The sequence below is a fragment of the Haemorhous mexicanus genome, unplaced genomic scaffold (genome assembly GCF_027477595.1).
Source record: "Haemorhous mexicanus isolate bHaeMex1 unplaced genomic scaffold, bHaeMex1.pri scaffold_189_ctg1, whole genome shotgun sequence".
Classification (NCBI taxonomy): domain Eukaryota; kingdom Metazoa; phylum Chordata; class Aves; order Passeriformes; family Fringillidae; genus Haemorhous; species Haemorhous mexicanus.
This window is the reverse complement of record NW_026776020.1, coordinates 34623-54426: the sequence shown is the minus strand read 5'-3', so window position 1 is coordinate 54426 and position 19804 is coordinate 34623. Positions and strand designations below refer to the sequence as shown.

General features: G+C 43.3%; 1 protein-coding gene across 2 annotated transcripts in view; it reads right to left on the bottom strand.

Annotated features, from left to right (window-relative positions):
• Nucleotides 1–6: 6 nt before the first annotated feature.
• CYTH2 (cytohesin 2) overlaps nucleotides 7–19804 on the bottom strand; it is a 32966-nt gene continuing 13168 nt past the window's right edge. Inside the window, exons 7-12 of one of the 2 annotated variants that reach the window (XM_059837638.1) lie at nucleotides 18351–18499; nucleotides 16911–17023; nucleotides 14333–14411; nucleotides 12425–12496; nucleotides 6494–6648; nucleotides 7–335 (exon numbers count right to left, since the gene is read on the bottom strand). In XM_059837638.1, the coding sequence (XP_059693621.1) occupies nucleotides 248–335; nucleotides 6494–6648; nucleotides 12425–12496; nucleotides 14333–14411; nucleotides 16911–17023; nucleotides 18351–18499 (656 nt within the window). In that variant the 3' untranslated portion in view covers nucleotides 7–247. The remainder of the gene's footprint in view (nucleotides 336–6493; nucleotides 6649–12424; nucleotides 12497–14332; nucleotides 14412–16910; nucleotides 17024–18350; nucleotides 18500–19804) is intronic. The other variant, XM_059837637.1, reaches the window with a different exon arrangement.

Below are 19804 nucleotides of genomic sequence, written 5' to 3'. Positions count from 1 at the left end.
GGAATTTTGGGGTTCCCAGGGCTGAAATTTTGGGGAATTTTTTTGGAATTTTTTGGGAATTCTGGGGCTCCCGGAGCCTCTTGGTCCTTTCCCAGTCCGGAGGAATTTCGGGGGAAATTCCCCCCAAAATTTTTTTTGGTTGGGAATTTTGGGGAGGTTCCAGGTGGGAATTCCGGGGGTCCCGCCCCCTCTGGGAATTTTGGGGAATTTTTTGGGATTTTTTGAGGATTTTTTTGGGATTTTTTTTTTAGGGATTTTCCGGCTTTTTCTTGACGGAAATTCGCTTTTTCCGCGCCGCCAGCATCTCGTAGAAAGGATCCACGCTCACCGCTGCCCTGGGGGAAATTTTAGGGAATTTTGGGGGATTTTTGGGAATTTTTGGGGAATTCTGGGGGGTCCCAAACCCTCGGGGAAACCCATGGAAAAAATCCCCCAAAAATCGATTAAAAAACTCCAAAAAATTGAAAATATTCCTTAAAAATTGAATTAAAATTAAAAAAAATGAAATTAAAATTCCCCCCAAATGAAAATTAAAATTAATAAAATGTGAAATTAAATCTTCCCCTAAATCCAAAAAAATCCCAAAAAATTAAATTTAAAATTAAAAAAAATCCATTCAAAAACCCCAAAAAATCCCAAAAAATCCCCCAAAAAATCGACTAAAAAGCCAAAAAAAAAATTGAAAATAAACCCTCAAAAATCCAATTTAAAACCCCAAAAAAACCTCAAAAAATCCCCCCAAAAAATCCATTCAAAACCCCAAAAAATAAAAAAAAATCCTCAAAAATCTAATTAAAAAACCCCCAAAACCCAAAAAAAAGACCAAAAAAATCGAATAAATAGCCCCAAAAAATAAAAAAAACCTCAAAAAATCGAATTAAAATTTAAAAAAAAGAAATTAAAATTCCCCCCAAATTCTGATTAAAATTAAAAAAATATGAAATTAAATCTTCCCCTAAATAAAAAAAAAAATCCCACCAAAAAATCAAATTTAAAATAAAAAAAAATCCATTCAAAACCCCAAAAAAATCCCCCAAAAAATTGATTAAAAAGCCCCAAAAAAATCGAAAATAAATCCTCAAAAATACAATTTAAAAATCAAAAAAAACCTCAAAAAAATTCCCACAAAAAACCCCAAAAAATCGAAAAAAATTCCTTAAAAAATTGAATTAAAATTTAAAAAAATGAAATTAAAATTCCCCCCAAATTAAAATTAAAATTTAAAAAATATGAAATTAAATCTTCCCCTAAATCCAAAAAAAAAACCCCAAAAAATCAAATTTAAAATAAAAAAAACAATCAAAAACCCCAAAAAATCCCCCAAAAAATCGATTAAAAAACCCCAAAAAATCGAAAAAAATTCCTCAAAAATCCAATTAAAAAACCCCCCAAAAACCAAAAAAAAGACCAAAAAAATCGAATGAAAAGCCCCCAAAAATTGAAAAAAATTCCTTAAAAAATCGAATTAAAATTAAAAAAAAAAATTAAAATTCCCCCCAAGTTAAAATTAAAATTAAAAAAATATGAAATTAAATCTTCCCCTAAATTAAAAAAAAAATTCCCACCAAAAAATCAAATTTAAAATAAAAAAAATCCATTCAAAAACCCCAAAAAATCCCAAAAAATCCCCCAAAAAATCGACTAAAAAGCCAAAAAAAAATTGAAAATAAACCCTCAAAAATCCAATTTAAAAACCCCAAAAAACCTCAAAAAAATCCCCCAAAAAATCCATTCAAAAACCCCAAAAAATAAAAAAAAATCCTCAAAAATCTAATTAAAAAACCCCCAAAAACCAAAAAAAAAGACCAAAAAAATCGAATAAAAAGCCCCAAAAAATAAAAAAAAACCTCAAAAAATCGAATTAAAATTTAAAAAAAAGAAATTAAAATTCCCCCCAAATTCTGATTAAAATTAAAAAAAAATGAAATTAAATCTTCCCCAAAATAAAAAAAAAATCCACCAAAAAATCAAATTTAAAATAAAAAAAAATCCATTCAAAAACCCCAAAAAATCCCCCCAAAAAATCGATTAAAAAACCCCAAAAAATTGAAAATAAACCCTCAAAAATCCAATTAAAAAACCCCAAAAAACCTCAAAAAATCCCCCCAAAAAATCCATTCAAAAACCCCAAAAAAAAAAAAAATTCCTCAAAAATCTAATTAAAAAACCCCCAAAAACCAAAAAGACCAAAAAAATCGAATGAAAAGCCCCAAAAAATTGAAAAAAATTCCTTAAAAAATTGAATTAAAATTAAAAAAAATGAAATTAAAATTCCCCCAAATTAAAATTAAATTAAAAAAAAATGAAATTAAATCTTCCCCTAAAATCCAAAAAAAAAAACCCCAAAAAATCCAATTTAAAATCCAAAAATAATCCTAAAAAATCCATTCAAAAACCCCCAAAAAACGAAAAAAATTCCTCAAAATCCAATTTAAAAACCAAAAAAAATCCCCAAAAAACCCGATTAAAAGGCCCCAAAAAAATCGAAAATAAATCCTCAAAAATCCAATTTAAAAATCAAAAAAAAACTCAAAAAAATTCCCCCAAAAAACCCAAAAATCGAAAAAAATCCTTTAAAATTGAATTAAAATTTTAAAAAATCAAATTAAAATTCCCTCCAAATTAAAATTAAAATTAAAAAAATATGAAATTAAATCTTCCCCTAAAATCCAAAAAAAAAACCCCCAAAATATCCAATTTAAAATCCAAAAATAATCCTAAAAAATCCATTCAAAAACCCCCAAAAAAGAAAAAAATTCCTCAAAAATCCAATTTAAAAACCAAAAAAATCCCATTTAAGAATGGGATTATTCAAGAATTTTTTGGGAATTTTTGGGGAATTTTTAGGATTTTTTTGGGGAATTTTTTGGGAATTTTTTGTCCCTCACTGGACGGATTTAACCCCAAAAAAACCCCCCAAAATTCACATTTTAACCCCCAAAAATCGAATTTTAACCCCTAAAATTCCCATTTTACCCCCCAAACCCCCCTTTATCCAACCCCAAATATTTCCATGGATAATTAAAATTTTTTTTAGGAATTTTTTGGGACTTTTTTGGGGACTTTTCTGCCCTCACTGGATGGATTTGATCCCGAAAAACCCAAAATTCACATTTTAACCCCCTAAATCCCATTTTAACCCCCAAACCCCCCTTTATCCACCCCCCAATTTTATCAGGGATAATTAAAATTTTTGGGAATTTTTGGGGAATTTTTTGGGAATTTTTTGGGAACTTTTGGCCAGATTTAACCCCCAAAAAACCCCAAAAATTCACATTTTATTGCCGAAAAATTGAATTTTAACCCCCAAAATCCCATTTCAACCCCCCCAAACCCCCCTTTATCCACCCCCCAATTTTTTTAGGGACAACTCCAGAATTTTTTAGGATTTTTTGGGACTTTTTTGGGACTTTTCTGTCCCTCACTGGATGGAGTTGATCCTGAAAAAAACCTCAAAAATTCACATTTTATCCCCCTAAATCCCATTTTAACCCCCAAACCCCCCCTTTACCCAACCCTAATTTTATCAGGGAATTTTTAGGAATTTTTTGGGATTTTTTTTTTTGGAATTTTTGGCCGGATTTGATCCCGAAAAACCCCAAAAATTCACATTTTAACCCCCAAAAATCGAATTTTAACCCCCAAAATCCCACTTTACCCCCCCCAAACCCCCTTTATCCACCCCCCAATTTTATCAGGGATAATTAAAATTTTTTTGGAATTTTTTGGGAAATTTTGGCCAGATTTGATCCCGAAAAACCCCAAAAATTCACATTTTAACCCCCAAAAATCCCATTTTAACCCCCAAAATTCCCACTTTACCCCCCCAAACCCCCCTTTATCCACCCCCCAATTTTTTTAGGGACAATTCAGAATTTTTTGGGGAATTTTTTAGGAATATTTGGCCAGATTTAACCCCCAAAAAAACCCCAAAAATTCCCATTTTAATGCCGAAAAATCGAATTTTAACCCCCAAAAATCCCATTTCAACCCCCCCAAACCCCCCTTTACCCAACCCCAAATATTTCCATGGATCATTAAAATTTTTTTGGGAATTTTTTGGGACTTTTTTGGGACTTTTTTGGGGACTTTTCTGCCCTCACTGGATGGAGTTGATCCTGAAAAAAACCTCAAAAATTCACATTTTAACCCCCTAAATCCCATTTTAACCCCCTAAATCCCCCTTTATCCACCCCCCAATTTTATCAGGGATAATTAAAATTTTTTGGGAATTTTTTGGGAATTTTTTGGGAATTTATGGCTGGATTTGATCCCGAAAAACCCCAAAAATTCACATTTTAATCCCCAAAAATCCCATTTTAACCCCCAAATTCCCACTTTACCCCCCAAACCCCCCCTTTATCCACCCCCCAATTTTTTTAGGGACAACTCCAGAATTTTTTAGGATTTTTTGGGACTTTTTTGGGGCCTTTTCTGCCCTCACTGGATGGATTTGATCCCAAAATTTACCATTTTAATGCCGAAAAATCGAATTTTAACCCCCAAAATTCCCACTTTACCCCCCCAAACCCCCCTTTATCCACCCCCCAATTTTTTTAGGGACAACTCCAGAATTTTTTAGGATTTTTTGGGACTTTTTTGGGGACTTTTCTGCCCTCACTGGATGGATTTGATCCCGAAAAACCCAAAATTCCCATTTTAACCCCCAAAAATCCCATTTGAACCCCCCAAACCCCCCTTTATCCACCCCCCAATTTTATCAGGGATAATTAAAATTTTTTGGGAATTTTTTGGGAATTTTTTGGGAATTTTTGGCCAGATTTAACCCCCAAAAAAACCCCCAAAAATTCCCATTTTAATGCCGAAAAATCGAATTTTAACCCCAAAATTCCCACTTTACCCCCCCAAACCCCCCTTTATCCACCCCCCAATTTTTTTAGGGACAACTCCAGAATTTTTTAGGATTTTTTGGGAATTTTTTGGGACTTTTTTGGGGCCTTTTCTGCCCTCACTGGATGGATTTGATCTCGAAAAACCCAAAATTCACATTTTAACCCCCTAAATCCCATTTAACCCCCCAAACCCCCCTTTACCCAACCCTAATTTTATCAGGGAATTTTCTGGGAATTTTTTGGGAATTTTTTGTCCCTCACTGGACGGATTTAACCCCAAAAAAACCCCCAAAAATTCACATTTTAATGCCGAAAAATTGAATTTTAACCCCCAAAATTCCCACTTTACCCCCCCAAACCCCCCTTTATCCAACCCCCAATTTTTTAGGGACAACTCCAGAATTTTTTAGGATTTTTTGGGACTTTTTTGGGACTTTTTTGTCCCTCACTGGATGGATTTTACCCCAAAAAACCCCCAAAAATTCCCATTTTAACCCCTAAAAATCCCACTTGACCCCCCCAAACCCCCCTTTACCCAACCCCAAATATTTCCATGGATAATTAAAATTTTTTTAGGAATTTTTTGGGACTTTTTTGGGGACTTTTCTGCCCCTCACTGGATGGATTTGATCCCGAAAAACCCAAAATTCCCATTTTAACCCCTAAAAATCCCATTTTAACCCCCAAAATCCCCCTTTACCCAACCCTAATTTTATCAGGGAATTTTTAGGAATTTTTAGGGATTTTTTTTGGGATTTTTTGGTTGGATTTGATCCCGAAAAACCCCAAAAATTCCCATTTTAACCCCCAAAAATCCCATTTTAACCCTCAAAATTCCATCTTTACCCCCCCAAACCCCCCTTTACCCAACCCCCAATTTTTTTAGGGACAACTCCAGAATTTTTTAGGATTTTTTGGGAATTTTTGGGGCCTTTTCTGCCCTCACTGGATGGATTTGATCTCGAAAAACCCAAAATTCCCATTTTAACCCCTAAAATCCCATTTTAACCCCAAAAATCCCCCTTTATCCAACCCCCAATTTTTTTAGGGACAATTCCAGAATTTTTGGGGGAATTTTTTAGGAATTTTTGGCCAGATTTAACCCCCAAAAAAACCCCAAAAATTCCCATTTTAATGCCGAAAAATTGAATTTTAACCCCCAAAATTCCCACTTTACCCCCCCAAACCCCCCTTTACCCAACCCCAAATATTTCCACGGATCATTAAAATTTTTTTAGGATTTTTTGGGACTTTTTTGGGAATTTTTTGGGGCCTTTTCTGCCCTCACTGGATGGAGTTGATCCTGAAAAAAACCTCAAAAATTCCCATTTTATCCCCCTAAATCCCATTTTAACCCCCTAAATCCCCCTTTATCCATCCCCCAATTTTATCAGGGATAATTAAAATTTTTGGGAATTTTTTGGGAATTTTTTGGGAAATTTTGGCCGGATTTGATCTCGAAAACCCCTCAAAAATTCCCATTTTAATGCCGAAAAATTGAATTTTAACCCCCAAAATTCCCACTTTACCCCCCCAAACCCCCCTTTACCCAACCCCAAATATTTCCACGGATAATTAAAATTTTTTTGGGAATTTTTTGGGAATTTTTTGGGACTTTTTGGGGCCTTTTCTGCCCTCACTGGATGGATTTGATCCACTCGTCCTTCTGCTCGCGGGTGGGGGCGGAGATGCGGTACACCACGTGGTTCCCCTCCACCACCCGCCCGTCCGCCTCCGTCTTGCAGGCCTTGATCAGCTGGCCCTTGTTGTTGGGGATGTAGAGCTCGAAGCAGTGCTGGGGAAACCAGTTTGGACCAGTTAGAACCAGTAGGAACCAGTTTGGGGGAAATTGGGAAAAGCTGGAGGGAAAACGGGGCGAAAAAAAGGGGAAAAAAAAGGGGAAAAGGGGAAAAGTGAGGAGATTTGGGGACTTTAAGATGGTCTGGAAAGGGTTAAAAACCAGTGGGAACCAGTTTGGACCAGTTAGAACCAGTATAAACCAGTCTGGGAAAATCTGGAGGGAAAATGGGGCGAAAAAAGGGGGAAAAAAAGGGGGGAAAGGGAAAAAATGAGGAGATTTGGGGACTTTAAGATGGTCTGGAAAGGGTTAAAAACCAGTACAAACCAGTTTGGACCAGTTAGAACCAGTACAAACCAGTTTGGGGAAATTTGGGAAAATCGGGAGGGAAAACGGGGCGAAAAAAGGGAAAAAAGGGGAAAAATTGGGAGGTTTTGGGGACTTTAGGATGGTCTGGAAAGGGTTAAAAACCAGTAGGAACCATTAGAAACCAGTTCAGACCAGTCTGGACCAGTACAAACCAGTATAAACCAGTTGGGGAAATTTGGGAACATCTGGAGGGAAAACGGGGCGAAAAAAAGGGAAAAAAGGGGGAAAAAAGGGGAAATTCGGGGAAATTTGGGGACTTTAATATGGTCTGGAAAGGGTTAAAAACCAGTAGGAACCAGTTTGGACCAGTTAGAACCAGTAGGAACCAGTTTGGGGAAATTTGGGAACATCTGGAGGGAAAATGGGGCAAAAAAAGGGGGAAAAAAAGGGGGAAAAGGGGAAAAAGGAGGAGATTTGGGGACTTTAAGAAGGTTTGGAAAGGGTTAAAAACCAGTAGGGACCAGTACAAACCAGTTTGGACCAGTTAGAACCAGTACAAACCAGTTTGGGAAATTTTGGGAACATCTGGAGAGAAAATGGGGGAAAAAACCTGGAAAAAATAGGGGAAAAAAGGGGAAAAATGAGGAGATTTGGGGACTTTAAGAAGGTCTGGAAAGGGTTAAAAAGCAGTAGGGACCAGTACAAACCAGTTTGGACCAGTTAAAACCAGTACGAACCAGTTTGGGAAATTTTGGGAAAAGCTGGAGGGAAAACGGGGGGAAAAAACTGAAAAAAAGGGGGAAAAAGGGAAATTTGGGGACTTTAAGATGGTCTGGAAAGGGTTAAAAACCAGTGGGAACCAATTTGGACCAGTATAAACCAGTATAAACCAGTCTGGAAAAATCTGGAGAGAAATGGGGCAATAAAACTGAAATAAAGGGGAAAAAAGGGGGAAAAATGAGGAAATTTGGGGACTTTAAGATGGTCTGGAAAGGGTTAAAAACCAGTAGGAACCATTAGAAACCAGTTTGGACCAGTTAGAACCAGTAGAAACCAGTTTGGAGAAATTTGGGAACATCTGGAGGGAAAATGGGGCAAAAAAACTGAAAAAAAAGGGGGAAAAAGGGAAATTTGGGGACTTTAAGATGGTCTGGAAAGGGTTAAAAACCAGTAGGAACCATTAGAAACCAGTTCAGACCAGTTTGGACCAGTATAAACCAGTACAAACCAGTTTGGGGGAAATTGGGAAAAGCTGGAGGGAAAATGGGGCAAAAAAACTGAAATAAAGGGGAAAAAAAGGGGAAAAATTGGGAGGTTTTGGGGACTTTAGGATGGTCTGGAAAGGGTTAAAAACCAGTAGGGACCAGTACAAACCAGTTTGGACCAGTTAGAACCAGTAGAAACCAGTTTGGGAAATTTTGGGAAAATCTGGAGGGAAAATGGGGCAAAAAAAACTGAAAAAAAGGAGAAAAAAGGGGAAATTCGGGGAGATTTGGGGACTTTAAAACGGTCTGGAAAGGGTTAAAAACCAGTAGGAACCATTAGAAACCAGTTCAGACCAGTTTGGACCAGTTAGAACCAGTAGAAACCAGTTTGGGGAAATTTGGGAACATCTGGATGGAAAATGGGGCAAAAAAAGGGAAAAAAAAGGGGAAAAAAGGGGAAAAAAGGGGAAATTCGGGGAGATTTGGGGACTTTAAAACGGTCTGGAAAGGGTTAAAAACCAGTTTGGACCAGTATAAACCAGTATAAACCAGTCTGGAAAAAACTGGAAAAATCTGGAGAGAAATGGGGCAAAAAAACTGAAAAAAAGGAGAAAAAAGGGGAAATTTGGGGAGATTTGGGGACTTTAAGATGGTCTGGAAAGGGTTAAAAACCAGTAGGAACCATTAGAAACCAGTTCAGACCAGTTTGGACCAGTTAGAACCAGTAGAAACCAGTTTGGGAAATTTTGGGAAAAGCTGGAGGGAAAACGGGGGAAAAAAAACTGAAATAAAGGGGAAAAAAGGGGAAATTCAGGGAAATTTGGGGACTTTAAGAAGGTCTGGAAAGGGTTAAAAACCAGTGGGAACCAGTTTGGACCAGTTAGAACCAGTAGAAACCAGTTTGGGGGAAATTGGGAACATCTGGAGGGAAAACGGGGGGAAAAAACTGAAAAAAAAGGGGGAAAAAGGGAAATTTGGGGACTTTAAGATGGTCTGGAAAGGGTTAAAAACCAGTAGGAACCAGTTTGGACCAGTATAAACCAGTACAAACCAGTATAAACCAGTACAAACCAGTCTGGAAAAATCTGGAAAAATCTGGAGGGAAAATGGGGCAAAAAAAACTGAAATAAAGGGGAAATTCGGGGAAATTTGGGGAGATTTGGGGACTTTAAGATGGTCTGGAAAGGGTTAAAAACCAGTAGGAACCATTAGAAACCAGTTCAGACCAGTTTGGACCAGTTAGAACCAGCAGAAACCAGTTTGGGAAATTTTGGGAAAAGCTGAAGGAAAAACGGGGCGAAAAAAGGGAAAAAAGGGGAAAAAAAGGGGAAAAATTGGGAGGTTTTGGGGACTTTAGGATGGTCTGGAAAGGGTTAAAAACCAGTAGGGACCAGTACAAACCAGTTTGGACCAGTTAAAACCAGTAGAAACCAGTTTGGGAAATTTTGGGAAAAGCTGGAGGGAAAACGGGGGAAAAAAAACTGAAAAAAAAGGGGGAAAAAGGGAAATTTGGGGACTTTAAGATGGTCTGGAAAGGGTTAAAAACCAGTGGGAACCAGTTTGGACCAGTTAGAACCAGTAGAAACCAGTCTGGAAAAATCTGGAGAGAAATGGGGCAAAAAAACTGAAATAAAGGGGAAAAAAGGGGGAAAAATGAGGAAATTTGGGGACTTTAAGATGGTCTGGAAAGGGTTAAAAACCAGTAGGAACCAGTTTGGACCAGTTAGAACCAGTATAAACCAGTCTGGAACAATCTGGAGAGAAATGGGGCAAAAAAACTGAAATAAAGGGGAAAAAATGGGGAAAAATGAGGAAATTTGGGGACTTTAAGATGGTCTGGAAAGGGTTAAACACCAGTGGGAACCAGTTTGGACCAGTATAAACCAGTATAAACCAGTCTGGAAAAATCTGGAGGGAAAATGGGGCAAAAAAAACTGAAATAAAGGGGAAAAAAGGGGAAATTTGGGGAGATTTGGGGACTTTAAAACGGTCTGGAAAGGGTTAAAAACCAGTGGGAACCAGTTTGGACCAGTTAGAACCAGTAGAAACCAGTTTGGGGAAATTTGGGAACATCGGGAGGGAAAATGGGGCGAAAAAAACTGAAAAAAAAGGGGGAAAAAGGGAAATTTGGGGACTTTAAGATGGTCTGGAAAGGGTTAAAAACCAGTAGGAACCAGTTTGGACCAGTATAAACCAGTATAAACCAGTCTGGAAAAATCTGGAGAGAAATGGGGCAAAAAAACTGAAATAAAGGGGAAAAAAGGGGGGGAAAAAAGGGAAAAAAAGGGGAAATTTGAGGAGATTTGGGGACTTTAAGAAGGTCTGGAAAGGGTTAAAAACCAGTAGGGACCAGTACAAACCAGTTTGGACCAGTATAAACCAGTAGAAACCAGTTTGGGGAAATTTGGGAACATCTGGATGGAAAATGGGGCAAAAAAAACGGAAAAAAAAGGGGAAAAAGGGGGAAATTTGGGGAGATTTGGGGAGATTTGGGGACTTTAAAACGGTCTGGAAAGGGTTAAAAACCAGTTTGGACCAGTATAAACCAGTACAAACCAGTACAAACCAGTACAAACCAGTCTGGAAAAAACTGGAAAAACTTGGGAGTCATGGGGTAAAAAATAAGGCACAAAAAAGGGGAAAAAATGGGAATTTTGGGGGGATTTGGGGGGTTTTGGGGCAATTTTGGGGAATTTTGGGGATTTTGGGGAATTTGGGGGATTTTTGGGCTGATTTTGGGGTGATTTTGGGTGATTTTGGGGAGATTTTTGGGCTGATTTTTGACGTAATTTTGGAGATTTTTGGGCTGATTTTGGGAGATTTTTGGGGTGATTTTTGGGGATTTTTGGGGATTTTGAGGTGATTTTTGGGGTGATTTTGGGAGATTTTGGGTGATTTTTGGGGATTTTTGGGGTGATTTTGGGGAGATTTTGGGTGATTTTTGGGCTGATTTGGGGCTGATTTTTGGGGATTTTTGGGGGATTTTTGGGGGATTTTTGGGGTGATTTTTGACGTAATTTTGGAGATTTTTGGGCTGATTTTTGGGCTGATTTTGGGAGATTTTTGGGGTGATTTTTGGGGTGATTTTTGGGGATTTTGGTGATTTTGGGGGATTTTTGGGGATTTTGGGGGATTTTTGGGGGATTTTTGGGGATTTTTTGGGGGATTTTTGGGGATTTTTGGGTGATTTTTGGGGTGTTTTGGGAGATTTTTGGGGATTTTTGGGCTGATTTTTGCGCTGATTTTTGGACTGATTTTTGGGGTGTTTTGGGAGATTTTTGGGGTGATTTTTGGGCTGATTTTTGGGGATTTTGGGGAGATTTTGGGGGATTTTGGGGGATTTTGGGGGATTTTTGGGGTGCTTTTGAGCTGATTTTTCGAGATCTTTTGGGGTCATTTTTGGGCTGATTTTTGAGCTGATTTTTGGAGATTTTGGGGAGATTTTTGGGCTGATTGTTCAGGTAATTTTGGAGATTTTTGGGCTGATTTTTGGGGTGATTTTTGGAGATTTTGGGGTGATTTTTGGGCTGATTTTTAGGCTGATTTGGGGTATTTTTGGAGATATTTGGGGCTGATTTTGGGGATTTTCAGGCTGATTTCAGGTGATTTTGGGATGATTTTTGGGCTGATTTTCGGGTGATTTTTAGGGTGACTTTTGGGGTAATTTTGGGGATTTTTGGGCTGATTTTTGGGGTAATTTTGGTGATTTTGGGGTGATTTTTGGGCTGATTTTGGGTATTTTCAGGCTGATTTTGGGGTGATTTTCAGGCTGATTTTTGGGTGATTTTTGGGGTGATTTTGGTAATTTTTGGGCTGATTCTGAGCTGATATTTGGGGTGATTTTGGGGCTGATTTAAGGCTGACTTTTGGAGATTTTTTTGAGATTTTGGGCTGATTTTCGGGGTAATTTTGGGGATTTTTGGGCTGATTTTGAGCTGATTTTTGGGGTAATTTTGGGGATTTTTGGGCTGATTTTGAGCTGATTTTGGGCTGACTTTTGGGCTGATTTTTGGGGTAATTTTGGGGATTTTTGGGCTGATTTTGGGGTGATTTTGGGCTGACTTTTGGGCTGATTTTTGGGGTAATTTTGGGGATTTTTGGGCTGATTCTGATCTGATTTTCGGGTGATTTTTGGGCTGATTTTTGGGGTAATTTTGGGGGATTTTTGGGGATTTTTGGGCTGATTTTGGGCTGATTTTTGGGGATTTTTGGGCTGATTTTGGGGTGATTTTTGGCGATTTTGGGGCTGTGTCTCTCACCGGTTTGCGCGGATCCTCGACCTCGCGGATGCTCAGGTTCTCCAGGGGGATGATCCCCCGCGGCTCCTTGTCCTGGAATTCCCAAATTTTGGGGAAATTTGGGGGAATTTTGGGGAATTTTAGGAAATTTGTGATTTTTTGGGGGAATTTTTTGGGAATTTTTGGGGAGTTTTGGGGGAATTTTGGGGGATTTTGGGGCAGATTCCACCTCAGGGATGATCCCCTGCAGCTCCTTGTCCTGGAATTCCCAAATTTTGGGGAAATTTGGGGAATTTTTGTATTTTTTGGGATTTTTAGGGTGAATTTGGGGCATTTTGGAGCTGCTGAAGTGAATTTTGGGGTGAATTTGGGGGAATTTGGGATTTTTGGGGTGAATTTGGGGGGTTTTGGGTCTCTCACCGTGGTGTACTCGAAGTAGTAGAGGCAGATTTGGGATTTTTGGGGTGAATTTGGGGATTTTGGGGTGTTTTTTAGGTATTTTGGGGCATTTTGGAGCTCCTGAAGTGAATTTTGGGGTGAATTTGGGGGAATTTGGGATTTTTGGGGTGAATTTGGGGGATTTTGGGTCTCTCACCGTGGTGTACTCGAAGTGGTAGAGGCAGAGTTGGGATTTTTGGGGTGAATTTGGGTGGATTTTGGCCGATTTTGGGCGGATTTGGGGCATTTTGGAGCTCCTGAAGAGAATTTTGGGGTGAATTTGGGGGAATTTGGGATTTTTGGGGTGAATTTGGGGGATTTTGGGTCTCTCACCGTGGTGTACTCGAAGTAGTAGAGGCAGAGTTGGGATTTTTGGGGTGAATTTGGGGATTTTTGGGTTATTTTGGGTGGATTTTGGCCGATTTTGGGCGGATTTGGGGCATTTTGGAGCTCCCGAAGTGAATTTTGGGGTGAATTTGGAGGAATTTGGGATTTTTGGGGTGAATTTGGGGGATTTTGGGTCTCTCACCGTGGTGTACTCGAAGTAGTAGAGGCAGAGTTGGGATTTTTGGGGTGAATTTGGGGATTTTTGGGGTGAATTTGGGTGGATTTTGGCCGATTTTGGGCGGATTTGGGGCATTTTGGAGCTCCTGAAGTGAATTTTGGGGTGAATTTGGGGGAATTTGGGATTTTTGGGGTGAATTTGGGGGATTTTGGGTCTCTCACCGTGGTGTACTCGAAGTAGTAGAGGCAGAGTTGGGATTTTTGGGGTGAATTTGGGGATTTTTGGGTTATTTTGGGTGGATTTTGGCCGATTTTGGGCGGATTTGGGGCATTTTGGAGCTGCTGAAGTGAATTTTGGGGTGAATTTGGGAGAATTTGGGATTTTTGGGGTGAATTTGGGGGATTTTGGGTCTCTCACCGTGGTGTACTCAAAGTAGTAGAGGCAGATTTGGGATTTTTGGGTGTTTTTTGGGTGGATTTTGGCCGATTTTGGGCGGATTTGGGGCATTTTGGAGCTCCTGAAGTGAATTTTGGGGTGAATTTGGGGGAATTTGGGATTTTTGGGGTGAATTTGGGGGATTTTGGGTCTCTCACCGTGGTGTACTCGAAGTAGTAGAGGCAGAGTTGGGCTTTTTGGGGTGAATTTGGGGATTTTTGGGTTATTTTGGGTGGATTTTGGCCGATTTTGGGCGGATTTGGGGCATTTTGGAGCTCCTGAAGTGAATTTTGGGGTGAATTTGGGGGAATTTGGGATTTTTGGGGTGAATTTGGGGGGTTTTGGGTCTCTCACCGTGGTGTACTCGAAGTAGTAGAGGCAGATTTGGGACTTTTGGGGTGAATTTGGGGAATTTTGGGTGTTTTTTGGGTGGATTTTGGCCGATTTTGGGCGGATTTGGGGCATTTTGGAGCTCCTGAAGTGAATTTTGGGGTGAATTTGGGGGAATTTGGGATTTTTGGGGTGAATTTGGGGGATTTTGGGTCTCTCACCGTGGTGTACTCGAAGTAGTAGAGGCAGTTGTCGGTCAGGATGAACCAACGGCGCTTCCACGTCTTCACCCGCCCGCCTGAGGGGGAGTTTGGGGCAAATTTGGGGGATTTTGGGCAAAATTTGGGGGGATTTGGGGAAATTTGGAATTTTTGGGGGAGTTTTGGGGAAATTTGGGGGAAATTTGGGGGATTTGGGGCAAAATTGGGGGGATTTGGGGAAATTTGGAATTTTTGGGGAAATTTTGGGGGAATTTGGGGGAAATTCTTGGGGATTTGGGGCAAAATTTGGGGGGATTTGGGGAAATTTCAAATTTTTGGGGGAAATTTGGGGGTTTTGGGGGGGAAATCTGGGAGATTTTGGGGAAATTCTTGGGGATTTTGGGCAAAATTTGGGGGGATTTGGGGAAATTTGGAATTTTTGGGGGAATTTTGGGGGAATTTGGGGGAAATTTGGGGGATTTTGGGCAAAATTGGGGGGGATTTGGGGAAATTTGGAATTTTTGGAGGAATTTTGGGGGAATTTGGGGGTTTTGGGGAAATTCTTTGGGATTTTGAAAGGGTTTGGGGGGAATTTGGGGGGATTTTGGGCAAAATTTGGGGGATTTGGGGAAATTTGGAATTTTTGGAGGAATTTTGGGGAAACTTGGGGTGAATTTTGGGGAAATTTTGGGGAAACTTGGAGGTTTTGGGGAGAATTTGGGGGAATTTGAAGGGATTTGGGATTTTGGGGGAAATTTTGGGGAAAATTTGGGGGTTTTGGGAGGAATTTTGGGGAATTTTGGGGATTTTTGGGGGGGTCCCAAGCGCTGCCCCTCCCCCACCCCAGCACTCACCTCCTGGGGGGTCCCAAAGGCAGCACCAGGGAGGAAATTTTGGGGAAATTTTGGGGAATTTTGGGGAAATTTCCAAAAATTTTGGAGAATTTGGGGAAATTTTGGGTCAATTTTGGGGAATTTGGGGAAATTTTGGGGAATTTTGGGATTTTCAAGGAAAAAAAAGAAAGAAAAAGAGAAAAAAATTTCATTAAAATTCAGCAAAACCGAACTGGGAGAGACTGGGGGGAACTGGGAGGGGGCGTGGCCGGGGGAGGTGGGCGTGGTCATGCGAGGTGGGTGTGGCCAATGAATGTGGGCGTGGCCAGGGCTGAGTCCCACCCACTTTAACCCCAGAAAAGACCAAGAAATGCAAAAAATTGGGAATTTTGAGTCATTTGAGCGGGAACTTTTGGGCGTGGCCAGGTGAGGGCGTGGCCCAGGTGAGGTGGGCGTGGCCCAGGTGCAGCGGGCGTGGCCAGAGTCATGCCCCACCCACTTCAAGCCTCATTAAACCTTTCAAAATGCCCAAAATTTGGAATTTTGGAGTGATTTCAGTGGGATTTGGGGGGCGTGGCCAGGTGAGGGTGGGGCCCAGGTGCGGTGGCCGTGTCCCAAGCATAGTGGGCGTGGTCAGAGTCCTGCCCCACCCACTTTCACCCCATTCAAGCCCCAAAAAAACCAAAAAAATGCCCAAAATCGGAATTTTGTCCAATTCCCACCGGGATTTTTGGGCGTGGCCAGGTGAGGGCAAGTCCTAGGTGCAGTGGGCGTGTCCCAGGTGCAGTGGGCGTGGCCAAGAACATGCCCCACCCACTCTGAATCACCTTAAGCCCCACAAAACCCCCCCAAAAAGCCCAAAAATCGGAATTTTGGCCAATTCCCACCGGGATTTTTGGGCGTGGCCAGGTGAGGGCGTGTCCCAGGTGTGGTGGGCGTGGCCAAGAACATGCCCCACCCACTTTGAACCACCTTAAGCCCCACAAAACCCCAAAAAAAGCCCAAAAATTGGAATTTTGGCCAATTCCCACCGGGATTTTCGGTCGTGGCCAGGTGAGGGCGTGTCCCGGTGCGGTGGGCGTGTCCCAGGTGTGGTGGGCGTGGCCAACAACATGCCCCACCCACTTTGAACCACCTTAAGCCTCACAAAACCCCAAAAAAAGCCCAAAAATCGGAATTTTGTCCAATTCCCACCGGGATTTTTGGGCGTGGCCAGGTGAGGGCGTGTCCCAGGCGCTGTGGGCGTGTCCCATGTGTGGCGGGCGTGGCCAAGAACATGCCCCACCCACTCTGAATCACCTTAAGCCCCACAAAACCCCAAAAAAAGCCCAAAAATCGGAATTTTGGCCAATTCCCACCGGGATTTTTGGGCGTGGCCAGGTGAGGGCGGGTCCCAGGTGCGGTGGGCGTGTCCCAGGTGTGGTGGGCGTGGCCAAGAACATGCCCCACCCACTCTGAATCACCTTAAGCCCCACAAAACCCCAAAAAAAGCCCCAAAAATCGGAATTTTGGCCAATTCCCACAGGGATTTTTGGGCGTGGCCAGGTGAGGGCGTGGCCCAGGCGCTGTAGGCGTGTCCCATGTGTGGTGGAAGTGGCCAAGAACATGCCCCACCCTTTCTGAACCACCCTAAAGCCCCACAAAACCCCAAAAAAAGCCCAAAAATCGGAATTTTGGCCAATTCCCACCGGGATTTTTGGGCGTGGCCAGGTGAGGGCGTGTCCCAGGTGCGGTGGGCGTGTCCCAGGCGTGGTGGGCGGGGCTTACCCAGCTTGAGCAGCCAGCCCTCGCGGTCGGGGTTGAAGAAGGTGTGCGTGAGGTCGTTGCCGTCGTCCTCGGGGATCTTGAAGGGCTCCGAGCGGATGCTCTCGTACAGGTTCTGCATTTTGGGGAAAGTTCCGGAAAGTTCCGGGAAATTCCGGGAAATTTCGGGAAATTTGGGGGTTTTGGGGGCAAATTTGGGGGTTTTGGGCGGGTTTTGGGGGGATTTTTGTGGATTTTGGGAGAATCTGGGTTAATTTGGGGAGAATTTGGGGGATTTGGGAGAATTTGGGGAGAATTTCGGGGGTTTTGGGAATTTTGGGGGAAATTTGGGTTAATTTTGGGAGAATTTGGAGGGTTTTGGAAATTTGGGGGGAAATTTGGGGATGTTTGGGAGAATTTGAGGGGTTTGGGGAATTTAGGGGGAAATTTGGGTTAATTTGGGGAGAATTTGGGGGTTTTAGGAATTTTGGGGAAATTTGGGTAAATTTGGGGAGAATTTGGGGGTTTTAGGAATTTTGGGGAAATTTGGGTAAATTTGGGGAGAATTTGGGTTAATTTTGGGAATTTTGGGGAAATTTGGGGAAATTTGGGGCATTTGGGGGAATTTTGGGGGAACTTTGGGTTCATTTTGGGAGAATTTGGGAGAATTTTGCAAGAAATTTGGGAGAATTTTGGGAGAATTTGAGGGTTTTGGGAATTTTGGGGAAATTTGGGTTCATTTTGGGAGAATTTGGGGAATTTGGGGGGAATTTGGATTAATTTTGGGAGAATTTGGGGGATTTGGGGGGAATTTGGGGGATTTTGGGGGAATTGTGGGGTAAATTTGGGAGTTCTGGGCGGATTTTGGGGGGATTTTTGAGGATTTTGGGAGAATTTGGGGGTTTTTGGGGGGATTTGGGAATTTTTGGGAAATTTGGGTTAATTTTGGGGGGATTTGGGGAATTTTGGGGGAATTTTGGGTTAATTTGGGGAGAATTTGGGGGGTTTTGGGAATCTGGGGGGAAATTTGGGTTAATTTTGGGAGAATTTGGGGAATTTGGGGGAGTTTTGAGGGAAATTTGGGTTAATTTTGGGGAAATTTGGGGGATTTTGGGAATTTTAGGGGATTTGGGTAAATTTTGGAGGAATTTGAGGAGAATTTGGGGGGTTTTAGGGCGACTTTGGGGATAATTCGGGAATTTGGGGGATTTTTGTGGATTTTGAGGGATTTTTAGCAGAATTCGGGGATTTTGGGGGGGAATTCCACCCCAAATGTGACCACACCCACTCAGACCACACCCACCGACCCCACCCTCACAAGCCACGCCCCCACAACCTCCCCCAACCCCTCCCAAATCCTCCTTTTCCCGCCGTTTTCTCCCCAAATTTCGCCGCCGCTCCTCCCCCCGCACCTGCGCGCACCTGAGCCCGCCTGGCCCCGCCCCCCCCGAGGCCCCGCCCACCCTGAGCAGCTCCTCGGGCAGGTCGCCGCCGTCGTTGATGCCGCGGTTCATGGCCACGAAGCGCTCGGCCGAGGGCTTGTCGCGCACGTTGGGGTTGTGCAGGCTCGTGTTGAGCATGATCACCGCGAAGGACAGCACGTAGCACGTGTCTGCAGGTGGGACAGGTGAGCGCCTCGCCTGGCCAGGTGAGCTCAGGCGTGCTCCTAGACCAGCCAGGTGCGACCCTGACCCACCCAGGTGTGGCCCTGACCCACCCAGGTGTGTCCTTGTGTCAGCCCAGGTGTGCCCAGGTGACACAGGTGAGCTCCTCACCTGGCCAGGTGAGCCCAGGTGAGCTCCTAGACCAGCCAGGTGAGCTCAGGTGTGCTCCTAGACCACCCAGGTGTGGCCCTGACCCACCCAATTGTGTCCCTGAGTCAGCCCAGGTGAGCTCAGGTGTGCCCAGGTGAGACAGGTGAGCTCCTCACCTGGCCAAGTGTGTTCCTAGACCACCCAGGTGTGACCCTGTGCCACCCAGGTGTGGCCCTGACCCACCCAGGTGTGTCCCTGAGTCAGCCCAGGTGTGCCCAGGTGAGACAGGTGAGCTCCTCACCTGGCCAGGTGAGCCCAGGTGTGCTCCTAGACCAGCCAGGTGTGACCCTGTCCCACCCAGGTGTGTCCCTGTGCCACCCAATTGTGTCCCTGACCCAGCCGGGTGTGTCCCTGTGTCAGACCAGGTGTGGCCAGGTGTGCCCAGGTGAAACACGTGAGCTCCTCACCTGGCCAGGTGTGTTCCTAGACCAGCCAGGTGTGGCCCTGACCCACCCAGGTGTGTCCCTGACCCACCCAGGTGTGTCTCTGTGTTAACCCAGGTGTGCCCAGGTGTGCTCAGGTGAGACAGGTGAGCGCCTCGCCTGGCCAGGTGAGCCCAGGTGTGCTCCTAGACCAGCCAGGTGTGGCCCTGACCCACCCAGGTGTGTCCCTGTGTCAGCCCAGGTGCGACAGGTGAGCTCCTCACCCAGCCAGGTGAGCTCAGGTGTGCTCCTAGACCAGCCAGGTGTGGCCCTGTGCCACCCAATTGTGTCCCTGACCCACCCAGGTGTGTCCCTGAGTCAGCCCAGGTGAGCTAGGTGTGCCCAGGTGAGACAGGTGAGCTCCTCACCTGGCCAGGTGAGCTCAGGTGTGCTCCTAGACCAGCCAGGTGTGACCCTGTCCCACCCAGGTGTGTCCCTGTGCCACCCAATTGTGTCCCTGACCCACCCAGGTGTGACCCTGAGCCAGCCCAGGTGAGCTCAGGTGTGCTCAGGTGAGACAGGTGAGCGCCTCACCTGGCCAGGTGAGCTCAGGTGTGCTCCTAGACCAGCCAGGTGTGACCCTGTGCCACCCAGGTGTGGCCCTGACCAACCCAGGTGTGTCCCTGTGTCAGCCCAGGTGTGCCCAGGTGTGCCCAGGTGAGACAGGTGAGCTCCTCACCC